Below are 27,082 nucleotides of genomic sequence, written 5' to 3' on the forward strand. Positions count from 1 at the left end.
CAGTAGGCTAGAGGCAGTAAATACTGATATGAATCTGAAACTAGGAAAATATGTCCACTTTAATATTTAAACGTGTTGCTATTAACACATCCAATGAAATCGGGATACAAATATCAGCCGTTACCACTTCTTTCCCCGTCAGCGCTTCTCTAAAACACAGGTAATGGAGGGAACCTGCTGCAGCTGTTTTTGACTCTTCCAAAGAAACACATCTGTCTCTACCTGCTCCACTGAACTGAGTGCAGATCAGCAGTTTATATAAGAGCCTGTTTAATTGTGAGTCAAGTTATCTTGAATATACAGTATAGTTGAAACCACCTATAGTGATCATGCTTCTCTGGGTCAAATTGATAAATGCAGATAATTATAACCATTTTCTCTTTCTTTCTTTATACTATCTTATTGACTGTTTTGTATTGTATTATATGACTATCATAATGCTTTTTACAGATTTAAACAACTTTCAATTTACTTTGCAAATGTAAATACTGTATGGAGTACTTGATTACAAATAAGAAAAATATTGAAACGGCATTTATAAGAATGATTCAGTTCAAAATCTTCATAAACCGAGTGATACAAAAAGTTTCCACTGTACTGTATAATAATACTGTTCATTTAACCTTCAACAAGCAATGTACGTTTTAATGTGTTTACAAAGGCATCATTTTTTATTCATGAAAACACTTTTTGGATGTTGAAATGACATTACATTTAAATAGAAACAAGATATCCAGCCTTTTCTTCTTTTCAAATATGTGTCCAGCACAGAGACTGAACACACCTCAGAAGGCACAGAAAACATCAGAATCGAGACAACTTGATCCACTGATAGTAAAAACTGTTTACTAGATAAAGTACCGAGGACCCAAACTCCAAACCAAAGAGTTGTAAAGCACGGTTCAGGATCACAACGTACTTCACCTGAACAGAACTGTACCTGCAGGAAGCAGTTAGTTGGAGATTTAAGTAAAGATAGGCCTAAACTGTAAGATATAATTTCCTAAATTTAAGAGAGAGAAAACAATTCTAGTAACTGAGTAAAATTAAACTCGATTAAACAAATATTTGTGGGTAAATCCAGGTTTTAAAGAGAAAAAAGCTATAACGGAAAATTACCCATTTCTCTGGGTTGGCTTGGGTTCAAATAATGTAAACACAAATATAATATGTCTAGACATTTTAATGCCATAATGATACATATAAGTTTAAGCACTACATACATTGATATATGATCTTATAAAGACTCCAACAAAGGCAAATATGTTAGCTAACAGAAGCGTTATTTCACATTTCAGCATTCAATTAAAGTGGTGTTTCCAGCCATCAGCAAATAAAAGTTGAACATGTAGTTAGTTCCTCCAACAGGACACATGTTGACCTTATGCTACTGTTCCCTAAACAGGGTGAAAGAACACCAGCGCTTATTGTCTACTGGTCATATACAGCTTCACCCCGTTTTAAATCCCTTAGTTTTTCTTGAATGAAGCTGCAGAAGGCGCAGCGTGAAACTGGGATATTTGACCTTTCTGAAAACTCCTGAGCCGGAGTAAAGTAAGGGACCATGACCGTGTGAAACCTTATGATGGGTTATGTGCCCGTAGCCGTTGTTAAAACATGAGTCCAGATGAAGGTGCCCTTAGAGCCAAACCATTTCACACTGATGTTACTGATCAATAATTATGAACCATCAACATACCTTTATTCCCTTTCTTGCTAAGAGGATTAATATCACTCTTATATCAGCCGGTTCGTATAACGCTACAGCCAGGAGATGGTAAGCGTAGCATTAAGCTAGCCTAGCTCAGTGCAATGGTAGCAAAACACATGATGTCCTTTTTGTTAAATGCATACAAAGAGCAGTGTAAAAATGAGACCTTATCAGGTCAATTGTAAATATTTTGAAAATGGCAGTTTCATTTGTACACTGCTTTAGAGGTGGTGGAAAGACGTTTTGTTTCACATTTAGGCCAGTCTTTGAAGCAAAGCATCAGATATGCCGTCAAGGATTATAAAAGTATATTTAATAAAACAGAAGATACACTGTTGAAATATAGAAATGACCAGTTGGGCAGTGAACAGATGCATTTAGGTGCAAGTAGTAGTGTGATAGTGTGGCAGTGCTTTGTGTGGCATGGTTACATGTTTATATATTTATGTATATAACATTGCTCCGTATTTAAAGGCGTGTTCTGTTGTTGACAGAGTAACAAACAGGCACAGCTGTGTGGAGTTAAGTAGATAACATTATTAGACAGTGAACTTCTTAACTATCAAAAATGGATCAATTTCCTAGCTACTTCTTTTTTTTTGCCATTCTCATCAACCGCCTAAAATTTGGTGTAAATTTGTCAGCACAACGTAGCTCAACAATTCTCACCACAGGAAACAAAATGGTAGCATCCAAAGCTATTTTTTACTTTCCAAAAAGTATCACAATATAAAGCTTTGTTTTTCCTCCTGAGATGACAATAAGTGAAATGTTCTCGTCTAAACCTATCTGATGTACTCTTGTGATCCAACTGTTTTATCCAGCGAGTGCAAAGTGTGGGAGAAGTGGAGGAAAGCCTCTGAGATCTGTGCGACGTGTTTGAAAATATAAAGAGTACAGCTCTGATCAGAACAACTGGATTCAGTGTTGAGATCAGTGGAAAGATCCTAACAGTTCATGTCTATAATGCATTTTAACACTCACTAATAATGTGTTATAATCTGCTTACAGCTTAAATCCTGCTGTCATCTAGCTGTAAATTAGAAAGCATTTTATAATGACTTATACCTATATTGTTTTGTTGTTTCAAGGATTCTAGTGAATTAGAAATCCCATAACTGTTATACATTATAACCACTCATAATGCGATTACAAATTACACTGAGAGCTCATTGGTTGCTTCGAGTCACAATTCATCTTAGGTTTAGTGTGTTGTTTTTGCATAGATTTATTTATTTTGTAACTTTACTCAAAGCAAAGAACAAACAATTAGAGTACCTTATAATGACATAACATTATGCATATTAATGAGGGCTTCTAATTCTACAGTGCTATAAGCGGATAATTAAGCTTTATAGACTGGATTGTGAAATAACTTTAATTATGGGTCCTAGTAAACTCTTCACAATGTCTGACAGAGAGGCAGTGAGCAGCAAACACACACTCAGAACAGGGGGACTCAGTGTGAGTACACACACACAAAGTACAAGGCAGGTTTAAAGCAGTGACGCATTAGTAAAGCTACGTGTGGAAAATACATTTCACCCCATTTACATGTGGAGTAGGTAAAATAAAAAAGAGAATTTACACTGTACAATACATCATTTGCTAACTAAAGGGAGAGAGAAGGTGAGGAGCTAGAACTGCTCAGAGAGGAGGTCACACAGTCTCTGAGACACCGACTCCCTGCTGGTCCTCAGCGTCAGGCGGTACATCTGCAGGGGGACAGCACAGTTACACAGAGACATGGGGGGGGAGGTACTGCAGAGCCATGGTTATTACACTAAACTATTAAACTTGTGTTTTTAAGTATGTATTTTATGTCCCTTGTAGCACTTTGGGATTGCTTTTAGCAATGAAAGGTGCTTTACAAATAATAATAATAATAATAATAATAATAATTATTACTACACTGCTTAGTTGAATACTAAATTCTGATGGTACATTTGGACACTCCAGAGGTCTGGTAGGAGAACAGACCGTTTTTGAGAAGGATCAAGGGACCATGTGCAGTCGTATCAATCGGCAGAGAGAAGTCTGGACAATGTAATGTCAGCTGTGGACAACCCACATTAGTATTCTCCATCCAAAAGCACCATTCTTTATTAATATTCATTTTCATATTTGTGGAGAGCAGGACACTTTGGATCCATGATGCTGTCGCTGCAGTTTAGTGAGCGTGACGCAGTGGAACACACTTTCTTTATGAGCGGAAGCAGTATGATCATTTTTAAATCAATGAAATCATCTGCTCCCCCCTGTGGGTGTTCTGATCATTACAGGTTCTACAAAGGTGGTTATCAACTCAAGCTTTCTTCCCCGGGCTCTGTGAGCCGTCACATAAAAGGGGGCGCTTGGTGCGTCATTTGACTCTTTTACCATACCAAATGGCTTGTTTAAACTTCCGCCTTATAATATCATTAGAAAAAGATTACGGCAGACAACGTGTTGCTATACATAAGATGGGAAAGCTTTCAGAAATGTACTACTCGTTTAAATTCACAAGTAGTAATATATATTGAATTCCCCACTCGTTGACATATGTATCTTCATTTTATTCCAACATACATTGCAAACCCACTTATGGTTGATGGTACAAAACAAGGACAGGTGAGAGTGTGTGTGTGTGTGTACCTCTGCCTGTGGGTTGGGCTCCAGCCTGAGGAGGCAGCCCACCTGAGTGTTCTTGGTGTGAATGACTCCAGCTCCCACAAAGTTTGCAGGATTGGGATCCACCCCAGTGAGCAGAGCTACCCCAAAACCTAAGATCTGCAGAGTAAGTTACAGAAGAGAAGATGACAAAATAAACATGAAATATCACACTCACCAACCAGTGAAGGAGGGGTTTACATCCCTGTCTGCCCAAAACTGCCCAGTATTCATATCGTATTCATCATACGATATGATAATACCATGTGGTCAGAAAAAGTTAGAATTGTGTTTTGTGATGCTGACCATCACCTTGGACCACCAACATCAGTAAGTGTAGTCTTAAAGAGGCCCTATTCTGCTTTTTGGAGTTTTCCCTTCCCTGTAGTGTGTAGGTTATTGTGCATGTAAATGGTCTGCGAAGGCTAAAATCCAGTGGCGAACCGTGTCTATCACAACTGGACCTTCTGTAGACACACACACCCCGCCGCGCCCCCCGCCGTTATAATTTCCATCTTTTCACTGAATTGTCGTCTTGAAAAGGGTACTCACAACAATTCCGCAACAACATCATCTTCACCTGTTGCACTTAACATTTCAACGTTAAAAACAATAAAACGGCATGAATTGCTTTGTGGCATTCATCTGGATCCTCTGTCTCGAGCCAGTGAACTACCGGGCCTTCTAGAATACCCTGGAACCGAGGGAAACTCTGAAAGAATACGCCCATTGGCTACAAATCAATATATGATTGGTTGATCAAACTGTCAATCCAAATGTACGCTCTCATTCAGTGCAACGGCCAGGGCATTCTATCAAGGATATAGAATACCTTGGTTGAAGGATATTCTACCCAGAGACCCAGAAACAGATCTGATTGGTTGCATTTATTTTCTAAAACAAAACCACTGAAATGCGTCGTGCATGGTCCGAGAAGGACAAACAAATCAATGTAACACTGTAATATTACAGATCAACAACACAGATACGATTCTCATTTATTAATTTTATTTATATAATTAAATTGATTTTGTGTTTGTTTTATCTGAGTGTTCCAGGGTATTCTCTGAATACCTTGAAGGCCCTGACGGTTCGCCACTGCTAAAATCCCATAGTCTACACCAGAGGGAGTTTATAATACAAGTCTGGTTGGAGTACCAGATGAACAAGTTGTTTGGTAAACAGTAGAAATACTGTGCTCATGTTGGAAAGTGAGGCGTGTGGCGCAGTGGATAGAGCCTTGGTGTTGGGATCAGGTGGTCACAGTATTGAGTATGTAAGTCGCTTTGGATAAAAGCGTCTAACAAGTAACATGTAATGTGTGCTTGCAAGTCTGTGATTGGTCAATGCAGTGGCTCACTTGGATTACGTCATATCGCATTGCAGAAAGAGTTGAGCTGAAGTCAACTGCAACGTGGCCTTAATGGACCCTGGGTGCGTTTCACTTCGGTTAAATGGATTCCTTGCGTCCCTCACTTGCGTCGTTTCCCTGCGTCTAGTCCCTCCCACCAGGGAAGCATGGAGAGACGCAAGGAAACCACGAGAAGCAGGGAAATGAGTTTTAAGAGCAATGGGACGTCCTTTCCTCCGGAGCGTCACGTGAAGCGACGTCCGTTTGTGATGACGCCGCACAACTGATCGTCTGACAGCAGCCAGCTCAGTGCATGCGCTGCATCGTCCAATCAGTGAGCGATACACAGTAAGGGGGGCGGGGCGAGTGTCTGAGGATTTCACCGGAGGATGGTCTGGTAGTTCCTCGATTATCTCTCCTCCGTTATCACTACTCGATCCTCCGTCACAAATAAGGCCACTGGGACGCTACTCAAGATGGCGCAGACAAATCAACTTCCGGTGATACCGAGATCGAGGAGCGAGGAAATGAAAAATAAGAGAAGTGAAACACACCCCTTGACTCAAGATGTGGATTGACTTTGATATCCTGGCTGACCAACCCTATAGGCTAACCAGTGTTACAGAGATGGTCACAAAACATTCATGTTGGTGCAGATGGTTAACTGCAGAACATTATCTGCAATCTTTTTGTTTCTTATTTGAAATTAAAAAAGGCACTCAAGACCATCTGAGGGTCGCTTAAACTTTCACCTGGTTACAAAGCTACTGTAGCTGCTATAAATTCAGTGAACCGTTAAATGATCCGTTCAGAGTTTCTCGAGTGGTGAAACAGCTCACATTACAGCATTTCAAGATGAGTCCTACACCCCCCCCACACACAGTGGTTTCATGTACAGTGAAGCAGTTTTTTGTACCTTGGCGTTGGTAACGTCTGTGTCCATGGGGTGTTGGGCTTTGAAGATTGTCTGGACCTCTTGCTGAGGACTGAGGAGACAGAAGAGAGACAACATAATGACTTGTTAAAGGGCGAAAACTTTATTTAAAGGAATATTTCTACAACAAAATTATAGGTTGTTCATCCTTTACTTTAAAAAATTTCTTTAAAAATTCAAGTTAATGGTGGGTGAGAACCAATTGTAATGTTGTGGATTAAGCATTCTTTTAATATGAATTAGGTACAGGTAATTTAACATAAAACTTAGGAGAACGGTCAGAAGCAGCTAAAAATAAAAGGCCAGCTACCCGAGTGTTGCACAATGTTTGGCCTGGATCATCCAGATGTTTTATCATCTTGGAACAAGATCTAATATAGAACCGGCCATCTGAACCTTTGTATTACTCAATATAAAGATTATTTCTTTGGTAAATTAATACATTATTTGGTCCACAATTCATTTAAAAGAAAATCCCATTTCTCAAAGCTAGCTTAAAATAGCTTCTTTGAGATAAAAAACTAAATATATTTGACACATTTAGCTTATGGAAGGTAAAAGAAGCAATATGTGTCGTCAGTACTAAATCCAACCTATTGCATTAGTAATCGCAATATGAGAACGTGATTAAAATAATAGTGGAGCACGCTCAGGTACTGCGGAGCGCATAAAGCTTAGCAGACTCTTCACGCTAACGAAGGATCACTTCTTCTTCAGGGCAGGGAAGGCTACGCAGTACGCAGTCTACTGTCCCGCAGCTGCTGCCTCTCTGTTGGACTCCGGTACTGCACATTACTCACGAGACGTTGTAAAAAAGAAGTGGGGGGCAAACGCACTAACCACTCCACCCCCGCCGTGCGGGCCGGATGAGAATGTCTGGCTTTGTGTTGTGGCCCGCCAGTTGATGGTCACTGTCATAGACCAATGCTATGGAAGCAAGGGACCGTGGTGCATTGATGATGTAAAGCAAGCCTTACACTCCGAGCTGCTTCCAGCGCTGGAAGAAGTCTTCCGATGTCATCTCCGTGGGCTGGAAAAACTTGTTGAGCATCACAGGGAGTTTCACTGCGATGTTCTGAAGAGTTCCCCCGTATCTGTTCACACACAGAGTCGGGAATGAGCACATAGAGGAACCTGATACACGAGAAACAAAAGTTTGATTCAGACACCGACCTGAACTGGACGTTGAGGACCGGTGTGTCTGAGAAGTCTGACAAACACTCGATGTTGAGGATCTGCTGGAGCTGAGCCCCCCCTTCCACTGTGGGGTCCACTGGCATAGTGTGGACATTCAGCTGTGGGGATAAGGTCAAGGACTCCACAGACACTTAAATGACACTGGCAAACATAACAAAAAGTTTACCACCCATTCACATCGTGGGTTTTGTTTTAATCTCGAATAGTTTTTTCTTGACAGTTTGAGTGGTATGCGGAGAGTCCTTGACAATTTTAAACTTAATTTGGATGTTTTGTATGAGGTACTTATCCAAAGTCAGTGTATAAACTAAGGTCAATTACGCTGGGCACACCCCCAGTTTGGTGAAACAGATGGGAGTTATCACATGGAAGCTAATACTAATGTCCCGCTGTGGTCAGGGGCAGCAGGACAAATATTTTAGGAACATAAAAGAAAGGCCTACCAAGAAAAACAAATAGATGTTTGTGTAAGTGTATGCTATATGGAGAATACTTTCACTGCTTTGCTTGCCATGTGACAGCTAAACAGTCCATGTTTCCGAAAGGGAGCTGGGAGTTTTCTATGCTCTCAAACATACCCATCAGACTCCATTGAGAAAAAGAAAAATTCTACAAAGCAGTACACAGGAGTTACTGGTATAGTGCTGTCTTAATCAGTTAGCTTGTTTGTGTGATTGTGACTTTGTTGAATCCAAACAAACCAAAGTCAAGCATTAACTCAAACAAACTGAATGGTGGAGGCAGCAGTTGACCAGCATCACAACATCATGTTTTTTTTCAGATTGTGTCTGGTGGCATTGGCGAGAGCATAGATGGATATAACGGCATCAGTTACACGTCGGAAAGGGCTGTCTGACAGCAAGGTAAAGCAGTGAAATATTCTTAATATAGCTTACACTTGATAACAAGGTCTTAGCACTAGTGGGCAGTATATTGCTTTGCCTTCCTGTGACAAATCCTGTCTGTTTCTCCAAACTGAGTGTGGGGCAACTACCATTGAGTGGTTTTAATACACCAACCATGAACAACCTCACACAAACGATCCCTTTAAGTACACTCAGGTCTGTAAGAAGAAGTCGGAGCAGTGGAAGGATATGAGTCTTGAGCGTGTCGCTGCTTGTCACTGATGAGGAGAAGCTGAGGAACTGGGAAGATGTCTTGTTGCCGTAGAACACGTAAATGCGACCTGTGGGAGGATAGAAGGTAAACTATCTACACTATGCACTACATTTCAAAGTCATATGATTACTCATCCCATTTCACATGTTATTTTCTACATCTCTAATGCTGCCAACGGATGAGATTAGAAAAAAAAGATGCAGAACTCGTGCAAAATAAATACTGTTGACTAATATCTACTTACCGAGGTTCTGCCTGTACTCAGACTTCAGTCCAATCTGCAGCAGCTGGTTCTCAAAGATAACACCGTTGTTCTTACAAACAAACCTGGAATTTTAAAAAGGCACAAAATGATTATAAAAGTACAAAAAAGACCATAGAGAACATATGGTTTGCACTTTGTCAACCCATATGCTTAGTTAGGGGAGGTTTAGTGTGCTGATCATCAGATCGGGGGGGCAGGGAAGCACAGGTTCAATCCCACCTTGACCCCCCATCACAGTAAACATGCCCTTGTGTCCTTGGGCAATACACCTCCCCCTAGGGCTGCTCAATTAATCGTATTTTAATCGCAATTACGATTATGGCTTGCAACGATTACGAAAACAACGTAATCGAAATAAAACGATAATTCTTTTATTATTACTTTTCTCTTTTTTTTTCAAATTACATTTTTTTTTTTATTCGTTTTTCAGTTGAATTATGCTTAAAGTTCAGGGTAATCAACTGTTAAAAACATACTGTTCACATTTTTTTCTCCAATAAATTCATGTTTTCAAAGTAAATGGATAATCGTTTTTAATAATTGTGATATCAATTATTGACCCAAATAATCGAAATTATGATTTTTGCCATAACCGAGCAGCCCTACCTCCCCCTAAATTGCTCCTGTGGGTATTGTCTACAGTAGTCAATGAATTACTATGTCCAATATATTTAATATGTATGTAAAGCGCTTTGAGCACTTGGAAAAGTGCTCAAATAAATTCAATTAATTATTATTACTTTGTGTCAAAATGTAACGCTAGCAGAATATTTCAGCTTAATTGTAAAAGTTGCAGACAGGCTTTTCAAATATGTACATATAAATCATAAATCCTTAATTGATCCAATAGCAGTAAAAATGTACATTGTTTCAGAAGGGCCATTGCAGATACAAAAGGCTAAGATAAGATGACTAAACTAACATAATCAATACAGAGGCATGTACATGTTGATACAATTCAATCAAATATTTACCATCTATGGTAAAAAAAAATCAAAAAAACATACTAGGGGAGTGAGGGTTTAGCAGGTAAAATGGGTCCAATAAAATAAACTATCCAGTTGCATTATGGGAAATGCAATATCCAGTACTAGAGAATAGTGGCAGGATACCTCAGTGTCTGTAGTTTGGATTTTCTTATATTAATCTGTTTCACACTAAATCACAATTTCATATTAATATATATCTCACCTGGAGAAGTGTTCCTCGCACACATCAGTGGGTCCGGGTCCGGTGGTGGGGGCGGGTGCGGGGGAGGAGAGGTCTGACAGGACGTCCACTAACAGACTAGCTCCGGCTGCAGGGCTGGAGTTCATGTTCAGCAGGTCTGTGAACGGGTGGCTGGGGGCCTGCCAGAGAAACACCAGCAAACATGCACTGTTACACACCTAATACACACATAATACACACATAATACACACAAGCACAATAAGGAGGAGACTGGGACTTACGTTTTTCATTGCCATATCTACACTGTAGCTACTGTGCACATGACTATAGAGTGGTGCAGGGGTGACGTATTTACCCGGAAGTAAGCTGTGCATGGGTTCCCTCGATTAAAAAAAACGGGATTTCTCCATAGGATTTTGGAAAATAGCTGGAAATAAGGTCTGTGGAAAACGAAGCCGATAAATGCACGTTTTGTTCAGCCGGATAATATCCACATGTCTACCCTACTTTTATAATTTTCTAATCATAAATCTAATCGCCAGAAGCAAAATGCTATAAACGAACCACAGCCAAGTACAGCAGAGTCGCACGACTTCAACGTCACGCCAACTTAAGATCGATATTCAGAAATACAGATTCTAAATGGTACAAGTTGAAGCGTTTGTTTGAACAGTTTGCAGGAGGCAGGTACTTGCTTTCAAGCAGAACAGGGCAAACAAACTTAGAGGAGTGTTTACGTGTTCGGCGTAATGACGTACAACGTCCTCGACAACTTCTGTAGTCCTATTCGGCCACTTGTTAACAACCATTGTTTTTCAGACACGTCAACTCTTCAGAAATCACCAGTGGGGTAACTGCTGATGGATTTAATGTCGTAGAACAAAACGTGATCCGCCTCTTCAATGTGTCTCAACCACAGACCTTATTTCCAGATATTTTCCACAATCCTATGGAGAGATCCCGTTGACTCTGAGACAAGGGAACAGGAAGTGGTTAAAATGCTAACTCACTTCCGGGTTTTAGGACTCGTCACTGCACCACTCTATAAAGCATTGAATCTTGAAACTAAAGTGTTGTTTTTTTACACAAGTAGTAATTAACTATGAGGGCCACAATGCCAGGCTAAATACAATTCTAAAATAATGTAATTAATTATATGTTTTCTAGAGCTGAAACATTTAAGTGGAACTGAAGCTCAATTGCTTTTTATAAAGGAAATATATTTGCACATTTCGGCACAACCCTCCACTTTAAAATATAATATAATACACTGCAGTTTGTCATATTCATCTTTTTTTTTTTTAAGTTTAGTTTCTATTGTATATTTAAATTTGGTGTAAAAACTTGTCTTCATTCTTTTACTTAATGCTGAATAGTTTCAAAAATAATATTTTCTTTTTATAATATACTTATAATGTTTATGTTTGCACCAACAAACACTAACACTTGTATGTGTAAACGAACCTGGCAATAATCAGATTCGGATTCTTAGACACGTGGTCAACTTCTGTAAGGGGCCGATGACTGAAGATCTTTAGACTATAGTACGGCTGTACTGAATAGTTAGATGCTTCATTTGTAATGGTGACATTCAAATGAACATCATACACATTTGAATGCTCTGCAGCTTTGTTTTTGGCTGACATTATTATTATTATGTTTAAAGCCTGTATATGTGCACAACTGCAGATAAATATGGGGCTACACTAATATTACTAATGTTATACTATTTACTAAAAGCTCCCCCTTATTCTCGTCCCCTCCCATCTCTCTGTCTGTTAAACACGTAAACAATTATTGGCTTATGCTACACTAGACAGGCTAAAATGTTCATTATAATCTGATGACTACAATACAACAATTGAGAGAAGACTAAGACTACATTTAAAAAAAGCGTTGGTCAACCAAAACTAGACTCAATTAATCAAAATGTGACTAAAAGTAATGAAAGCATTCTGATCTAAAGTGTAAGACCAAGACTACATCCAAAACAAACACTGAATTAGGGTGATCCAACCGGCACAATAATATCAAACTCTTCATTAACCTCTTATGCAATTCCTATCTGTAATTCGTATGGATTCTAGCTATCGATATACCATGTTCCCAGCAGAGAGGATTGTGGGACTATAGGAGGCAGGACGGGGTCTGTTGGTAGGAAGCAGGTCTGCCACCAGAGAAGGAGGAGAAGACTGATGGAGAAGGAAAAGAACAAGAAGAGAAGATAGAAGGGTGAAGAGGTGAAGTAGGAGAAAAGACAAGTACAGTTGAAGATCAAGGAAATGTTCTAATAGAGGAATAAAGGTAGAATGAAGGCAAAGCAGTAAAAGCAACACGATATACGCAGAATAGGTTTTCTATACTCTAACGTAAAGCTATTATTACAGAAAGCTGTGCAGTTACCTTGTTTGTTGGTTCCGTGTTCTCGCTGTGCTCCGTGTTGCCGTTGACATTCCAGCGGGCCTCGTCCATGTCGGGCACCTTGCCGGGGCCCTTCTTCTTCTTCAGCTTGGCCAGGATGGAGGACTCTCTCTCTGGGAACGGAGGCATCTCCTCTAGCACCGTGGCCTGTGGAGGGACAGAGACAGTGAGGACTGGGCAATACACACAGCTGCTGCACCTCTGTACTACTAGCAGTAATTACTATTATTATTAGAAATCAGGGATTTTACAGATATTGAGTAATCACATTTAATCTTGCATATGACACCAAAGGAGTGGCCGGTTAAACATATAGAGCAGGGGTCGGCAACCATTGGCACGCGGCGCCGTAACCAGTGGCACACTAGGAATAAGTGGAATAAGTGTGCAAAATATTTACATTTTATTTTTGGATCCTGAACGAGACCGCCGCCAGAGCGCGTCTCCCTGTTACCTGCAGAAGGAAGCCATGCACGCAACGCAGCCCCGCTCTCTTTAACTCCAGGCAACTTGCTGATGTTTTCCTCCGTGGTGAAACGATCAGGGGTGAAGTGCTGCCGGAGCGCGCTCACACTTCACAAATTGCAGTAGTACCCATAAGGAGCTGTACAAATGCCGCAGTTTTTGCGTGCCTGTGTCTTTAGTTGAAAGCCCAGTGGCGATCTGCTCATCTCTCATCGAAAATAATATGCTACACAGGGGCGGACTGGCCATGTGTGTTCTGGAGAATCACAGAACGGACGGTCGTCCTTAATATTATGCCGTTTAAAGCAATTATTTAAATTTGTTTAAACCGCATCATTTAAGTTCCGCACACACTGCCTCCCCGCAGCGAGGCTCCCCCCGCCCTCCGGTTGACAGTTCACGAGCGTCGAGCTCTTCACTTCACCCCCCCAGTTGTTGTTCTGAAGTTTATAGTTTGGGGAAAAGGTGATCATTTTGACAATCTTTGGTTCGAGCAGGACTTCCTGTTGAAGGTTTCCTGTCATGTGGATGTGAACTAATACTACAGTTACAAAGCGATTCACATCAAAATGTGGCAAAATCTTCAGAAAAGATATGTGATGTTACTTTTAATGCCTTCACTTAAATGTTGCTCACCACATGTTTTTGGAAAAGAACAAATATGTATTTATTTCAAACAGCTGATTGAGTCTATGTTGTAAAAAAAAAGTTATCAAAGTTTCAATATGGACTAGTTCAATATCCAAATCTCAGTAAGGGTAATATTTGGTATGAAGTCTTGTGTTGCTACAAAGAAGTGCCAGGCAACACACGGTATTCCACAGACTTAATCAAAAGTCCTTGTTTGGTACAGATCTTCATTGTTATGTAAATCAATGCCGACTTTTTTTAACCTGTTTTTGTGAAAGCTTGAATGTGGGCCAGACTGATAGAATTTGGCGTAATCAGTATTTTTGTGTACTTCCTGCAGAGCCCCCTCACCAGTATGTCGGTGCTGGCGATGCAGCTGAGCCTCAGGTACTCGATGGCTCTCTGCTGCAGCTCCACGTCAGCGTTGCGCAGCTGGCTGTCTGAGCGCAGCACGTCCTGGATGGTGGGCTTCACTTCTGGAAACAGGTTAATGAACTTGATGTAGGCGGACAGCAGCAGGGCCCGGGTCGGCACCGAGCACAGGTGGAACTTAGAGTGGAGGAGGTTGAACTGGACCAGAGGGCTGAGGGAGGACACAAACATTCAGGTCAGATCGAGACTCTTCACAAAACTAACTCAATATGTCCCTTGTATATTACATTGCTGCTGCTGCTTGTTTCCTATGGAAAACACAGCACCATGTTTAGTTTAGGTTCACCCAAATTACACAAACATTACAAAATGTTTTTTTAAATTAGAACTTGTCTCATCTAGCTGTGCAGATAGTGTTGACTTCATTAACAGTACTTTTTAAACAAGAAATAGTCCAGGTGAAAACTTTGAGAGAAACGGGGATACTTCTCTCAAAGAGACACAGCTGTTCCATTTGCTGTTAAAAAACTATTCTATTCAAATATCTCAAAATGTGGAAAACAAAACCATATGAATGCTTGCAGTTTACCTGGAGCGTGGGTCCCCAGCAATAAGGTTTCCAAACTCTCCGAGGATGTAACCCCCCACCTTCAGCAGGTTCTCGTGGCAGGCTGGAGCCTGCAGTGCCTACAAGAGTTCACAAAGCATGACAACATTGGGTTGGAATACAATCTATACATAATATCTACTGCAAGCAGAGGTGTTGATTAGCCACCCAATATTGTCAGTATGGGCTTCACATAGTCCGGACACAAGTATACAATCCCTCACTGGTATCACAACAAGGCAAACTCTTTGGATTGACTCTGGTAAAACTCAATTTAAGTCAACGATCTTTGGTTCTTTTCTCTCGCTTTTTTTTTAATGTTGTTTAATTCAAAATATATTTTCAGTTTCACAGTGCGATCTTAGTTTATAGCTAGCTCACATTTGTAAAGTTACTTGCTGTATAACTCTGCATTAAGAAAAATGCATTACAACTTTCCTTTGCAGGCTTCCTGTTATTATCTAAAATGACTCCCTCATTCCTTGTGCACTAAGGGGTACATCTAGAGCAAACAAAGGTTTAGGACATTCATAGCTGCTGCTCTGTAAATCCTGTTAGTCTTAGGAACCTTTGGAGACCAGGAAAAAGACATTACAGTTTTTAAATGAAAAAAGTGAATTGCTGAAATTTGAATGTTTCAGCCAATTCCCACTTAGTCCCTATTTATTCCTCTTGATGTGCTCATGAACAGGGGACTTATAACACATGATGGTGGACCATAAGAGGACTCTTAAGAGGAAGATTCTGAGTGTGATGACAGATATCTTCATGCCCACCTCAAAGACGGTCTTTGCGGCGTATCCTTGGACATCGTCTTGGTTTATGACGATCTGGATGACTCGATACCACACCTCCTCGCTGACGTGGTCCCCCGCAATGCGGATGAGGTTCAGAATGGTGTCCACGTACCAGGTGTAGTCTACAGCATATTTTTCAGCCAGGATAGCCACCTTGAGCACCTGAGGAAGAAAAGCAAGTGAGTCAGGGGGAGAGGCATACACAGAAGAAGAAAATGATGACCAGGCTTGTACTGATGACCCACTATCTCCTCTCTGATGGAGTAGTCTGCGTTCTCCAGGTAGCTCAGCATCTCCGCCACTATCTGCTTGGAGTTGCTGCGGTCACACATGGCGTAGAGCAGATCCACGGCTCGCTGGCGCACACTCACATCTCGCTCTGTCTGTATACAAATAAACAGAAATGTATGACAAATGATTATGGCCAATAATATAAGAAAACAAAGCTTGATATACAATATATTTCTCTTCTACTCGTGATTGCATTAGCAACCTTCAGTGAAGGTTGCTAATGCAATCATCTCTTAACGCTCTGTTAGTTTAGGAAGCGCTTTATGTGAGCAGAGCAGGCAGACATCAATATTGGCAGTGCTCAAGATATTTTAAAATTGTTGGCCAACAAAATCATAATCGGGATTACATTTCAATAATTCAAGAAAAAAATGGTCAGATTATTTAATAACGAAAACTATTGTTAGCTGGAGTGCTGCTTTATAAGAACCTTCAGTTAATCTGTTAGTAAACTGATTGTTCGTATGAACTTGCCAGCCATTCAAATAGGCTGTTCATTATTGTTGTGTTTTCATAAACGCTGATATACCAATGTCCATAACAGACAGCTCACTTATTGCCATATCACAGCTTTGCATCTTAGAACAGAAGTCCAATTCAACATTTGTCAAGGGACAACTATCAATTAGTAGAAAAAAACACTGAATGTTAGTGGCATAACAGACTCTATAGCCAAACACTAGTCAAATGGTGAAAAAAAAAACATGTTCATCATGTCCACATCACAGCTTATCAAAGCAGACAGCTGATGAAGGCCTCACCTTCAGAGCGTTGATCACAGTATCTATATGCGTCTTCACCGCCTCATGAGAGAACTCGGAGCTGGCCAGCGTGCACATGCTCTCCAGAGCCAGGTACCGCAGGTTGGTTTCCCTGTGCTGCAGGAACTGGCCCAGCTGGTTGCAGGCTCGTACCAACAGGGTGGGCTCACTGAGGGACCAGAACAACAGCTAGATGAAGAGTCAACACACATTGCAACATCTAAAACCCCACATAGGTGAAAAATAAAGTCGAACAAATGTAAAGTAGCCTAAATAGGAAGATAAAAGACAAGGGGTCAAATATTTCCTATATTAGCAGGGCTATGTTCTCAAGATATCATTGTCATAAACACTAGTTTAAAAAAGCCTGGAAGTATTTTGTTTTTGATTGACAATGGATGGGGGGGGGGGGTCCCTGTCAAGTGCCTTTCTGCAAAACAGCAGATGCTATGTGGCTACAGGACTGAATACAACATGTTAGAATCCAACATGATTTACTAAAAGTCTACCCAGTGGCCCAATTATAAAACCCCGGGGAATGAACCAGAGTTACATGAGGAGTATGACCGACCTGTCGTGGTGGATGATGAGGGCGATGGCTTCAAACAGAACAGCGTTCTTTGCGTTGGAGTGCTGGACCTTCTTGGACTTGGGGGGCTCCTGGGCTTTGTTGAGGATGGTCTCCAGACACTCTGTCAGGCGGCTGCGCAGCGCTGCGTCCTCTGCAACAACAGACAGCGTGTTCTGAACAACTCAAGCCATTACATTAAAGAATGTTCATATTAAAAACACAGACATTCAGCTGGGACTCAAAGCAAGGTTTTTCACCTCCATATCCAAAATAGTGGGAAAAGCTGATATATTTTAACATATCTCATAGAAGGTATTTTTTTCTGAAATGTATTTGTCTACTCTGGTGCCATCTAGTGTCAAAAATCCATTCATGCAACTATTCTATTTTATAAAAAATGTTTAGGCTAAATCATAAACACAGATAATATTTGATAGACATTTGGCCTGGAACATTGAAATCTTCCCAGACATGTTGACCGGCACCATTTTTTGGGGAAAATGCTGTGGTTCTTGTTTTAGGTGAAAAATGGTGCCTATCTACACCTCTTGAGCAGCAGGAGAATTCTGATGTATCTGTCCACAGAGTAGCAATGAGGAATCTATTGCTTTTATTGGCTACATTTACCCTCAATGTTTGATCATCCAATTAAATAGTGTCAAAATATTATTTAAGAAAGAAAGTTGCCCACTTTACCCAGTGAGTAAGTTCTACTCCTCACTTTTCAGGTGATAGGACTGTATGTTTCTCCACTGGATAATCATCTGTGGTGCAGAAACACATAAGTGTACATACCAGGTGGAGGGTAGCACTGTAGCAGGCGTAGCAGTTTGACAGACAGCCATGGTGCAGCAACAAAGTAATATGTGTAGTCCTGTAGGTCGATGGATGCTGAAGTCACAATCTGGACAAGCAACAACAAGGTGACACATTAAAACACATGAATATATGTTCATTTTAGATTTGATCTTTGACCTCAGTGAATGAAGTTATCATGTAAAGAGACAGACACACTGACCCTGCTGAGCCGGGCCACAGCCAGAGAAATGGATGTTCTGAAGTCCTCAGGACTCTTCTGGGCTAGAGTGGTGATGAGGCTGGTGGCTGCTGTTACTACTCCCTGAAAACACACACACACACACACACACACACACACACACACACACACACATCATTATATCATAATTACAGATTAACTGACACAGTATTAAGTGTCACTGGAAAACTGTGCTGCTGGTTCACAGAGATGAGAGGGGTGAGATGGCCAGACAAAACAAATCGCTGTGACATGAAGCCAAAATTGTTACAGTGCACGCAGAACACATGGCACGTAGATTGTTGCAGTGAATGCAGATTCAAAGTTCAAAAGCTAAGAAACTTGAACCTGTAAAACCGTTGAAGAAATTAAACACAAGCCAACAAATGATATGACAGTATAAATAAATAAATGTATACTGTCAACTAGATGCAATGGGTAAAAAGAAGACAATAAGTATTTTAAATTTCATAGCAAAAATAGCATAGCTTTTCAGTTTTGTAGCCTTTTGTGACCTGTTGTCTTTTGGGAAGGTGTTTGTTTCCGTGTTATACAGTGTTCGAATGTTCCTTATTTTTTACTATGAAAATAGTTTATCAAAGTTGCCAGTGGGCTAAAAGCTCCCTTAGTCACAGGCAAGAGGGTTTTTTCCCCATTGTATTGAACATGAACTAGGGCTGCACGATATTGGAAAAAACTGACATTGCGATTTTTTTTCCCCCTGCGATATATATTGAGATATGAAAAAATACAGGAATTGAAGAAAAAACTGGTTTTTTTTCCCGCAAACCATCCTTTCTTGAACTTTAATGCTATACAATTGGTATTTTTTTAACTATATTTAACCGGATTAAGGATTTTAGTCACGGACGTCTGGATCTTAAGTTATCAGAGCAACAAGCTGAGCTAGCTCGGTTAGCAGCGCCGAACTGCCCTGGAGAAACACATGCAACTACTTTATTCAGCGTTTCTACCTTTAATCACTGGGTCCGTTTGCTTTGGAGATTTGATTGTGATTGGTGGTTTGCTGTGCATGCAGAGCCTGCATGTCACTCACTCAAGTACCCCTGACATGAGCCGCGCAAGTTTCCCTTTTGTAGCAAGCAGCAAAATAATTGTAACATGACGTGTTTGAGTTAATTTGCCTACTTAATATCGCACGTCCACGCGATGTGAATATCGCGCATGCGCATATCGGGATTATCGCCACGACACCATATATCGTGCAGCCCTAACATGAATCCAACCATGACGCACAATTATGGGTAAGAACCAAACAGTGAGTTGTGTGTAACATTTCAGTGAACAAATTACACACTCAAGACTCCAAAGAAAACAAACACTGCGTCACAAAGCAGCCTATGTTATCGTAGCGTCACGGTCTGGTGCAGAACTCAAGGCATGTAGATTGATGGACGTTCTGCGTTTCCTAAGTTAACAAGCTCGGAAACTTCTTGTTCGGTGTTGCCAACATGTGTTGAGGAAGCGATACACATGATATCATTTCACAGCAGTAGCCAGATGCTTTTTTAATGAATTGTTGTATACCCCATCCATAAGAGATGCTATTTTATTTTTAAACAATCCAGCCATAAGAGATGCTTTTTGTGTTTCCATTGCACGTCTTTGCTGAATACTCAATTCTGAATTCATTTCAAGGGTCTGACTTTTTTCCGCTAACAGACTGCTGCTACGGAGGACGCTCTGATCAAGGGAATATGTTTAGTCGTATCAATCCGCAGAAAGAAGTCCGGTTTATTCAACAACAGTAAAGGGCAAACAAATAAAACACATTTGTTTTCCTCGGTCAGAAAATACTGTGAATAATCATTTTTACAAACAACTTTCCCCATAAAAGGATAAAAGAGTCAGCGAGCTGGACCTAAGGACTATTTTAGGAAGCAATATAATACATTTTTAATCAACAAATTGTTGAGACAAGTCGTTGGTTTATTTAGTACTAAGCGGGATCATTTGCAGAAAGGCAGTCATTAATGAGAAAAGGAACACCGACAGGGTGAGCAGGTTCCCGACAGAGTGACTTGCTGCACATTATCTCTTAAAAAGACAATGGCGACCTGTTGCCATTAGGGAAAATATTTGTTCTGCATTAGTATAGCGTAACTCAGAAGTGTTTGAAACGTAATTGAACCATGACTCTTAAATCTGGGTATTAACTGAACCGTGACGTTTGTTTACCGTCACACCCCAGGAGAACACATGACACACTTGTTCAGACTCCTTAGGGAACAGAAAGGACTTGGGTCAGTCTTACCAGGTGCTGGTCGTTGAGCAGGTGCACCACTCGTGCGGTCCATTCCCCCATGGGCACCAGGTCCGGAGAGGTCCTGTTGAGCCGGAGCAGACACAGCGCTGCACTCTGCTTCACGCTGTCCATCGTGTCCCTGCAGGCACAAGTCAATCCAATACACCATTATGTCTTATGATTACACGTGTATTTTTCACAGTTTATTTATTAAAGGAACAGGTACAATCATACAGGGTCCCAATTGAGACCATGATCTTCATTCATTTTCATTTCTTTCTTAGAATTAACCATCCGGTGCAGGACATTCAATTGTATCAGCCCAAGGCGTGCACAGGATGTTGATGTATATATTCTCAGCTGCATCACAGAACTCATCTCTAAGATTTGACCATAATTCAGCATCCCAAGAATTGTCTTAGCGAGGGTATGAGCGTTCAGTGCCATAAGAAGATTATACATTTCTGAAATGAACTCCTTTTTGTTAGGCACAATTTCCAAATCACAAGGTCATTTTGGGGGTGTATGTGGAAAAGACGGAAATTGGGGTTTAACAAAATGTCTTACCTGGAAATATCTAAAAAGGTCTTGCCCAGAGAGTGCGTATTTGTCTTTCAGGCTTACATTTGCATTTTTAAACTGCTAGTGGATCAAATTAATTGCGTTTGAGACTTCAACAGTTGAAATATCTTCATACAAAATAATTTTGATGTACAAACCCTGCCACCAGGATGCTGGGAATTTGAGAGGCAAAAGCTTCAGCCATCTCTCTGCTGCCCACATTAGCGATGCAGTGCAGGGCCAGGTTCATGAAGGTGGGGTTGCGGCTGGCCAGGTCATTCTTGATGCCGTTGTTGATGAGACTGATCAGGTCGCTGTTAGAGTTCACCAGCACTGAGATGAACAGGTACCCCTGGAAAGGCACATGGGGGAAATGTTTTAGTGTAATTACAACATATTTGTATACTCCTTAGTCCCACACCTGTACACAAACATATTTCCATGACAGCTTGGTGTGTGAACATGAGGACAAACTTACGATTTGTTTCTCTGTGTACTTGTTGGAGCTGAGGAGGTTGACGGCCTCCATGTGTCCAAAGTCGATGTCATGGCCCAGGAGAAAGATGAAGAGGAGCTTGCAGACATACTTCTTTTTACTGTAGCCATCTAGAGCCTTGTCTCCTACTCACACACAAGGGCGCACGCACAAGGGCGCACGCACAAGGGCGCACACACACACACACAAGGGCGCACACACACAAGGGCGCACACACACACACACAAGGGCACACGCACAAGGGCACACACACACAAGGGCACACACACACACAAGGGCACACACACACACAAGGGCACACACGGGCACACACACAAGGGCACACACACACACAAGGGCACACACACGGGCACACACACACACAAGGGCACACACACGGGCACACACACACAGGCACACACACACACACACACACACACACACACACACACACACACACACACACACACACACACACACACACACACACACACACACACACACACACACACACACACACACACACACACACACACACACACACACACACACACACACACACACACACACACACACACACACTACACACACACACACACACACACACACACACACACACACACACACACACCACACACACACACACACACACACACACACCTACACACACACACACACACACACACACACACACACACACACACACACACACACACACACACACACACACACACACACACACACACACACACACACACACACACACACACACACACACACACACACACACACACACACACACACACACACACACACACACACACACACACACACACACACACACACACACACACACACACACACACACACACACACACACACAAAATTGATTAGAATACAAACAAAAGCTGGAATTTATTCATTCAATTTTAAAGACAAATGACTGGTGGGACTAAAATGATTTATTAGGATATCTAGGGCTAATTCAGGATTAAAATACTGCACCTATGGATGTTAATACATCCATAGGTGCAGTATTTTAATCTTCATAAATACTTATTATTACCGAAGTTTTTTTTTTCTTAAATAAACCTTAACTTCAATTGTGAGACTGTGAATATTATTTATGGCTATACCACATTTAACTCCTGAAAAAGCCTAAGTGAGTCTCATGTTTACCCTTAAGGAATCCGTTTTGAATGCCTACGTTGGTCATCTGTGATATGACATATGGCTTGCACTGAAAATATGTATTCATATTCATAATTGTCTTCACTTTAATTTGTCTAAATGTAAACTCAACTACTCTTGTGTGAACTCTTTACCGTCCTATCCTGTGTTTTACTCTTAATGCTGTTGCTGCTCGGTCACTGGATGTCCCTACTGAGATGAATAAAAGGTGTTAACATTGGACACAAAGGGTGCATCCTGGTCATAGTTATTTACCACAGAGCATCTCTCCCGCTACTTACAGCTCTGTTAGTCTGTCGCAATGGAACAAAAGCAGAGGACAATTTAGGGGCTAATGTTTAGGGAGGTGGCATGATTAATTAATAAAAAAGGTAAGCATTACGCCGATTTGTATTTTGCTGAAAAACGTATCTTAAATACTTGCATCTATGGGTACAATTTGAATTAGCTTACTACTTGTGATCAAAAGTTTTTCAGCCAGTTATTTCCCTCGTTCATAATAACGCCCAGTACACATTTCCTCTGAGACTAGATTAGTTGTTGAGGCGGTCCGTCTTTGTAAATACAATCACACACTAGACACTACACAAACTGTAAAGCCTTGGCAGATGCATAACAAAGCTCTGATCAAATATTGGGCTACCCCACACAAACATTTGATGAAAAACACTAACGGGGTCAGATTGCTTAAACTAAAGGGCTTGATGGATTGTCAAACAATATCTGAGACCTTCTCCCCCTACAACTTTCCAGCATTGGATTTGACGTAGCCAAAATTGTAACTTTTAATACTTTGAGAGAGCACATAACATAAACAATGAGATCACTTATGAAGTTGAAAAGTTGGCCTTGTGCAGGCTGAAGGGCCCATAGAGAACACATTATAATGAACATAGGCCTGAATGCTGGGCAGATTCATTCTGGAGCAAACTAATTATAGGCAGCATGGAACAGGTGGCAGGAGAAACAACACACACAACAGGACACACACATTCACAGAGAGGTGTGTGGACCTTTTACAGTGCAGAAACATCCAAAAAACGTGAGGAAAAAATAAATTAAAAAAAGCTGGGACACAGTCACAAGATGAGTTAGCAGAGCAGATTAAACAGCAACAGGAAAACATGTGACATGGAAGGAAAAGGATTTGTATCAAGAAACAGAGCAGGTGCTTGTACAATTTGGTCCATGGTAAAATATAAACTTGTCATGTATGCCTTAGGGCTGCTCGATTATGGCAAAAATCATAATCTCGATATTTGGGTCAATAATTGATATCACGATTATTAAAAACGATTATCCATTTACTTGGAAAAAAATGTAACAGTTGATTACCCTGAACTTTAAAGGTGGGGTAAGTAATTTTGGAGAAACCAGCTTGAGTGCGCTAGAATTTGAAAATACACAGCTGGAAAAAATCTGCCACTTCCTACAGAGCCCCTCCTCCAACACACACGAACGCGCACATGACCAATGAGGGCACGAGATAAGTTTGTGCACAGATGGAAGGCTGACAGGCAGGTAGGCCATCCAGTTACTTTAGTTAGATGTTAAGAGCATTCCATGGAATATAACAAAAAGTGTATCTCGAGCCGGTTTCTCAAACTTACCTACCCCACCTTTAAGTATAATTCAACTGAAAAACCAATATATATATATATATATATATATATATATATATATATATATATATATATATATATATATTTTTTTTTTTAATTAAAAAGAAGAAAAAAAAAAGAATAGTTTTATTTCGATTATGTTGTTTTCATAATCGTTGCAAGCCAACATCGTAATGCGATAACAATACGATTAATTGAGCAGCCCTAGTATGCCTTACACTGAAGTCTAGCCTGCAGAGTTGTTCACCTACCTTTGAATTTGGAACGGATATTGGCCAGTTCTTTGTTTATCCTCTTGACCTCTGCTTCTTTGCTCTTACCTACACATAGATCAAGATATTGTACATGTTACATGTTGCTGTGAATACTCAGACATTTGAATAGATCCTATTCTTGTTTACAATTAGTTTTTTTTCATTTTATGAGCCGAGAGGAAATAAATCCACATTAGGTGTTCCTCATGCACAACGATATGTCCGCCAATACAAAACCGTGGCTCTTTTATGAGGTTCTTATAAAGGACGGTGGAGCTCAACTATACAGAGACATATTGGCTACAGCTAGAAACCACTTAATTAGTATACTTAGAGTACTGGGTAGCTTCATCTTCTCCAAGAACAGCCTGAATGATTGGTGTCATGGATTTAAATAAGGTGCTGGAAGCATTCCTTTGAGATTGTAGTCCATGTTGTTATTCTACAGAGACAATTGTAGATGTTTTTCTATGATCACTATTTCATTACTTAGAGATCCATTTGTGTATATCCTCCTTTTGAGAAGAGGATCGCTGATTATGAGTGTAGGCGTGGGAACCTAGGTAATGTGTTGTTATGGCAACAGGGTCATTAGGAAAGGGTTTACAGAACAGCTCAACAGAAGAGATTTTTAGGAAACAGCTATGTTTCAGTGTTGAGGAAACAGATTGAGGTGAGCAGATGCAAACAGTTGTTGTCTTTAATGAGAGTGAGTCAGCATTCAACAACCTCTGCAGCTCAGATGCCGCATCAGCACTCAGTGATCATAAACACCTGTGGGGATTATAATGTAGCTAGCCATTACACGTACTAACTATCAGGAATCCCATTGCATTGGTTTGGCCCCTAAGTGTACTCTGATACAGCTGTGAACAGTATCATCTGAAACAGTTATCATTGATACAAGAATCAATCTCATAAATAATTAAAATCATTAAGCCGTAAAATGACAGGGTGATGACTTTATATTACTAGGTCATAATAACAAGATAATAAATCATGATGGGCTATATACAGTAGGATGCAAAAGTCACCTCATAATAATGTATTTTCTTTGGTGACTGAAATCTGTTTCCTCATTTGAGCGCACATCATAAATGTAAGTGAATCTAAAATGCTGAATAAACACTTAAGGAGAAAGGAAATGGTAAAGCATATGGTAACAATTCTACAGTGTAAGACATACACTTGTAAGAAGAGTTAATGGCCTATTTCATAATTTTATCCCACTTAAACTGACAGACATTTCTTCTGAATGTCTCTAGCTGGACGCCTGAAAACACGGTGAACGTTTTTTAATTATAGTTGGCGGATTTTTTGCATATTTTAGGAGAAAGAGATCCTGGCAACATGTGACATATCCTTGCCCACAGATGTGCACGTCCTCACAAAGGCTCAACTGTCAGCTGTGACGTTAACGCAGAAACAAAAAACACATAGATATATATAGTGTTGGAAAGGATTCGCTTGGTTTCTGGCAGAAAACTATAAAACACACTAACTTAAAATGCAAAAGGCTAATAAAATGGGCAGTTTGGCATTATCTCCATTTAGCCGTCGGTCCACGCCCTTCGACGTGACGTTAGCAAGTGGAAGCTAGCGGCTAGCTTTAATTAGCAAGTGTGGGCTAGCCAGCAGAGTGGTCGTGTAAAGCCGTCTAAGGTCGCTGAAGTTACAAAAAGTATGAGTAAGGGGCATGGGAAACATGTTCTGAAAACCATCCGTCATATAGCTAATCCTCGTTACACCAGCTAGCTTGTTACATGCCTATCCAACAACTGTGTATGTGTGTGATAAACAAACTTACAGTTCCTGATGTCAGAGATGAACACGGCCAGGCCACGCATCCCATCACCTTTTGAGACTGCAGGCATGTTGTATACTCCCTTTTAACGTTACGATTAATCTTCTGAATTAAAAAACGCCTAACCATATAGAGTAACTTTCTTTTAAAGTGTGCTAAGCAGCTAGCAACCGCAGCAGTACCGGACAGGGAGCCCCGATATATGACGGAGACAGACAGGAACCAGAGCGGCTGCGGCTGCGTCCGGTTTCATACAGACCTAGACCTACACCTACAAGCCAACCTACATCCAAAAAGAAGGGCTGCGTTCCATACATGTGGAAGAAACAACATGGCGAATGAGACATTTTTATCACATACAAATATATATGTGCACGGCTTGGGGAAAAAGAAAAGTAGATTTAAAAAATAAATGTATTTTTCGTACTTTATTTTTAGTTGTGCTGGCTATCTTATATGGTTACAGTAATCCAGAGACTAGCTGTTATCATAGAAAAAGCAGATTGTCCAATTCATCTAAATGGGACAATACATTTGTTCAGCATTAAGATGTACAATACCA

At 40.6% G+C, this 27,082-nt stretch overlaps 1 protein-coding gene across 2 annotated transcripts; it reads right to left on the reverse strand.

Moving 5' to 3' along the window:
- Window positions 1-642: 642 nt before the first annotated feature.
- On the reverse strand, window positions 643-26,761 carry LOC117491098 (AP-2 complex subunit alpha-2-like). 2 transcript variants are annotated; one of them, XM_034140948.1, is made up of 23 exons: window positions 26,524-26,761; window positions 24,714-24,782; window positions 21,653-21,795; window positions 21,333-21,526; window positions 20,623-20,752; window positions 18,330-18,431; window positions 18,107-18,215; window positions 17,312-17,462; window positions 16,741-16,909; window positions 15,934-16,071; window positions 15,668-15,850; window positions 14,874-14,971; window positions 14,264-14,495; window positions 12,800-12,964; window positions 12,496-12,588; window positions 10,418-10,575; window positions 9,206-9,288; window positions 8,939-9,028; window positions 7,819-7,942; window positions 7,623-7,739; window positions 6,628-6,697; window positions 4,346-4,480; window positions 643-3,426 (listed from the first exon to the last, which is right to left on the reverse strand). In XM_034140948.1, exons 1-23 carry the CDS (start codon window positions 26,588-26,590, stop codon window positions 3,349-3,351), a joined length of 2,898 nt encoding a protein of 965 aa, XP_033996839.1. In that variant the 5' UTR covers window positions 26,591-26,761; the 3' UTR covers window positions 643-3,348. The 2 variants fall into 2 exon arrangements, with proteins under 2 accessions (XP_033996839.1, XP_033996840.1); XM_034140949.1 differs by lacking the exon at window positions 12,496-12,588.
- Window positions 26,762-27,082: the final 321 nt, after the last annotated feature.

This window comes from Trematomus bernacchii, unplaced genomic scaffold (genome assembly GCF_902827165.1).
Source record: "Trematomus bernacchii unplaced genomic scaffold, fTreBer1.1, whole genome shotgun sequence".
NCBI classification, from domain to species: domain Eukaryota; kingdom Metazoa; phylum Chordata; class Actinopteri; order Perciformes; family Nototheniidae; genus Trematomus; species Trematomus bernacchii.

Bases quoted from the DNA above. Each gene is read 5' to 3' on its own strand.
- LOC117491098 (XM_034140948.1), bottom strand. From the start codon at position 26,590: ATGCCTGCAGTCTCAAAAGGTGATGGGATGCGTGGCCTGGCCGTGTTC. The intron at 18,432-20,622 runs GTAAGACTGACC...GTGTGTTTTCAG, and splicing joins TGCTCAACGACCAGCACCTG to GGAGTAGTAACAGCAGCCAC. The intron at 14,496-14,873 runs GTAAACTGCAAG...GTCCTCCCTCAG, and splicing joins GCTGGGGACCCACGCTCCAG to CCCTCTGGTCCAGTTCAACC.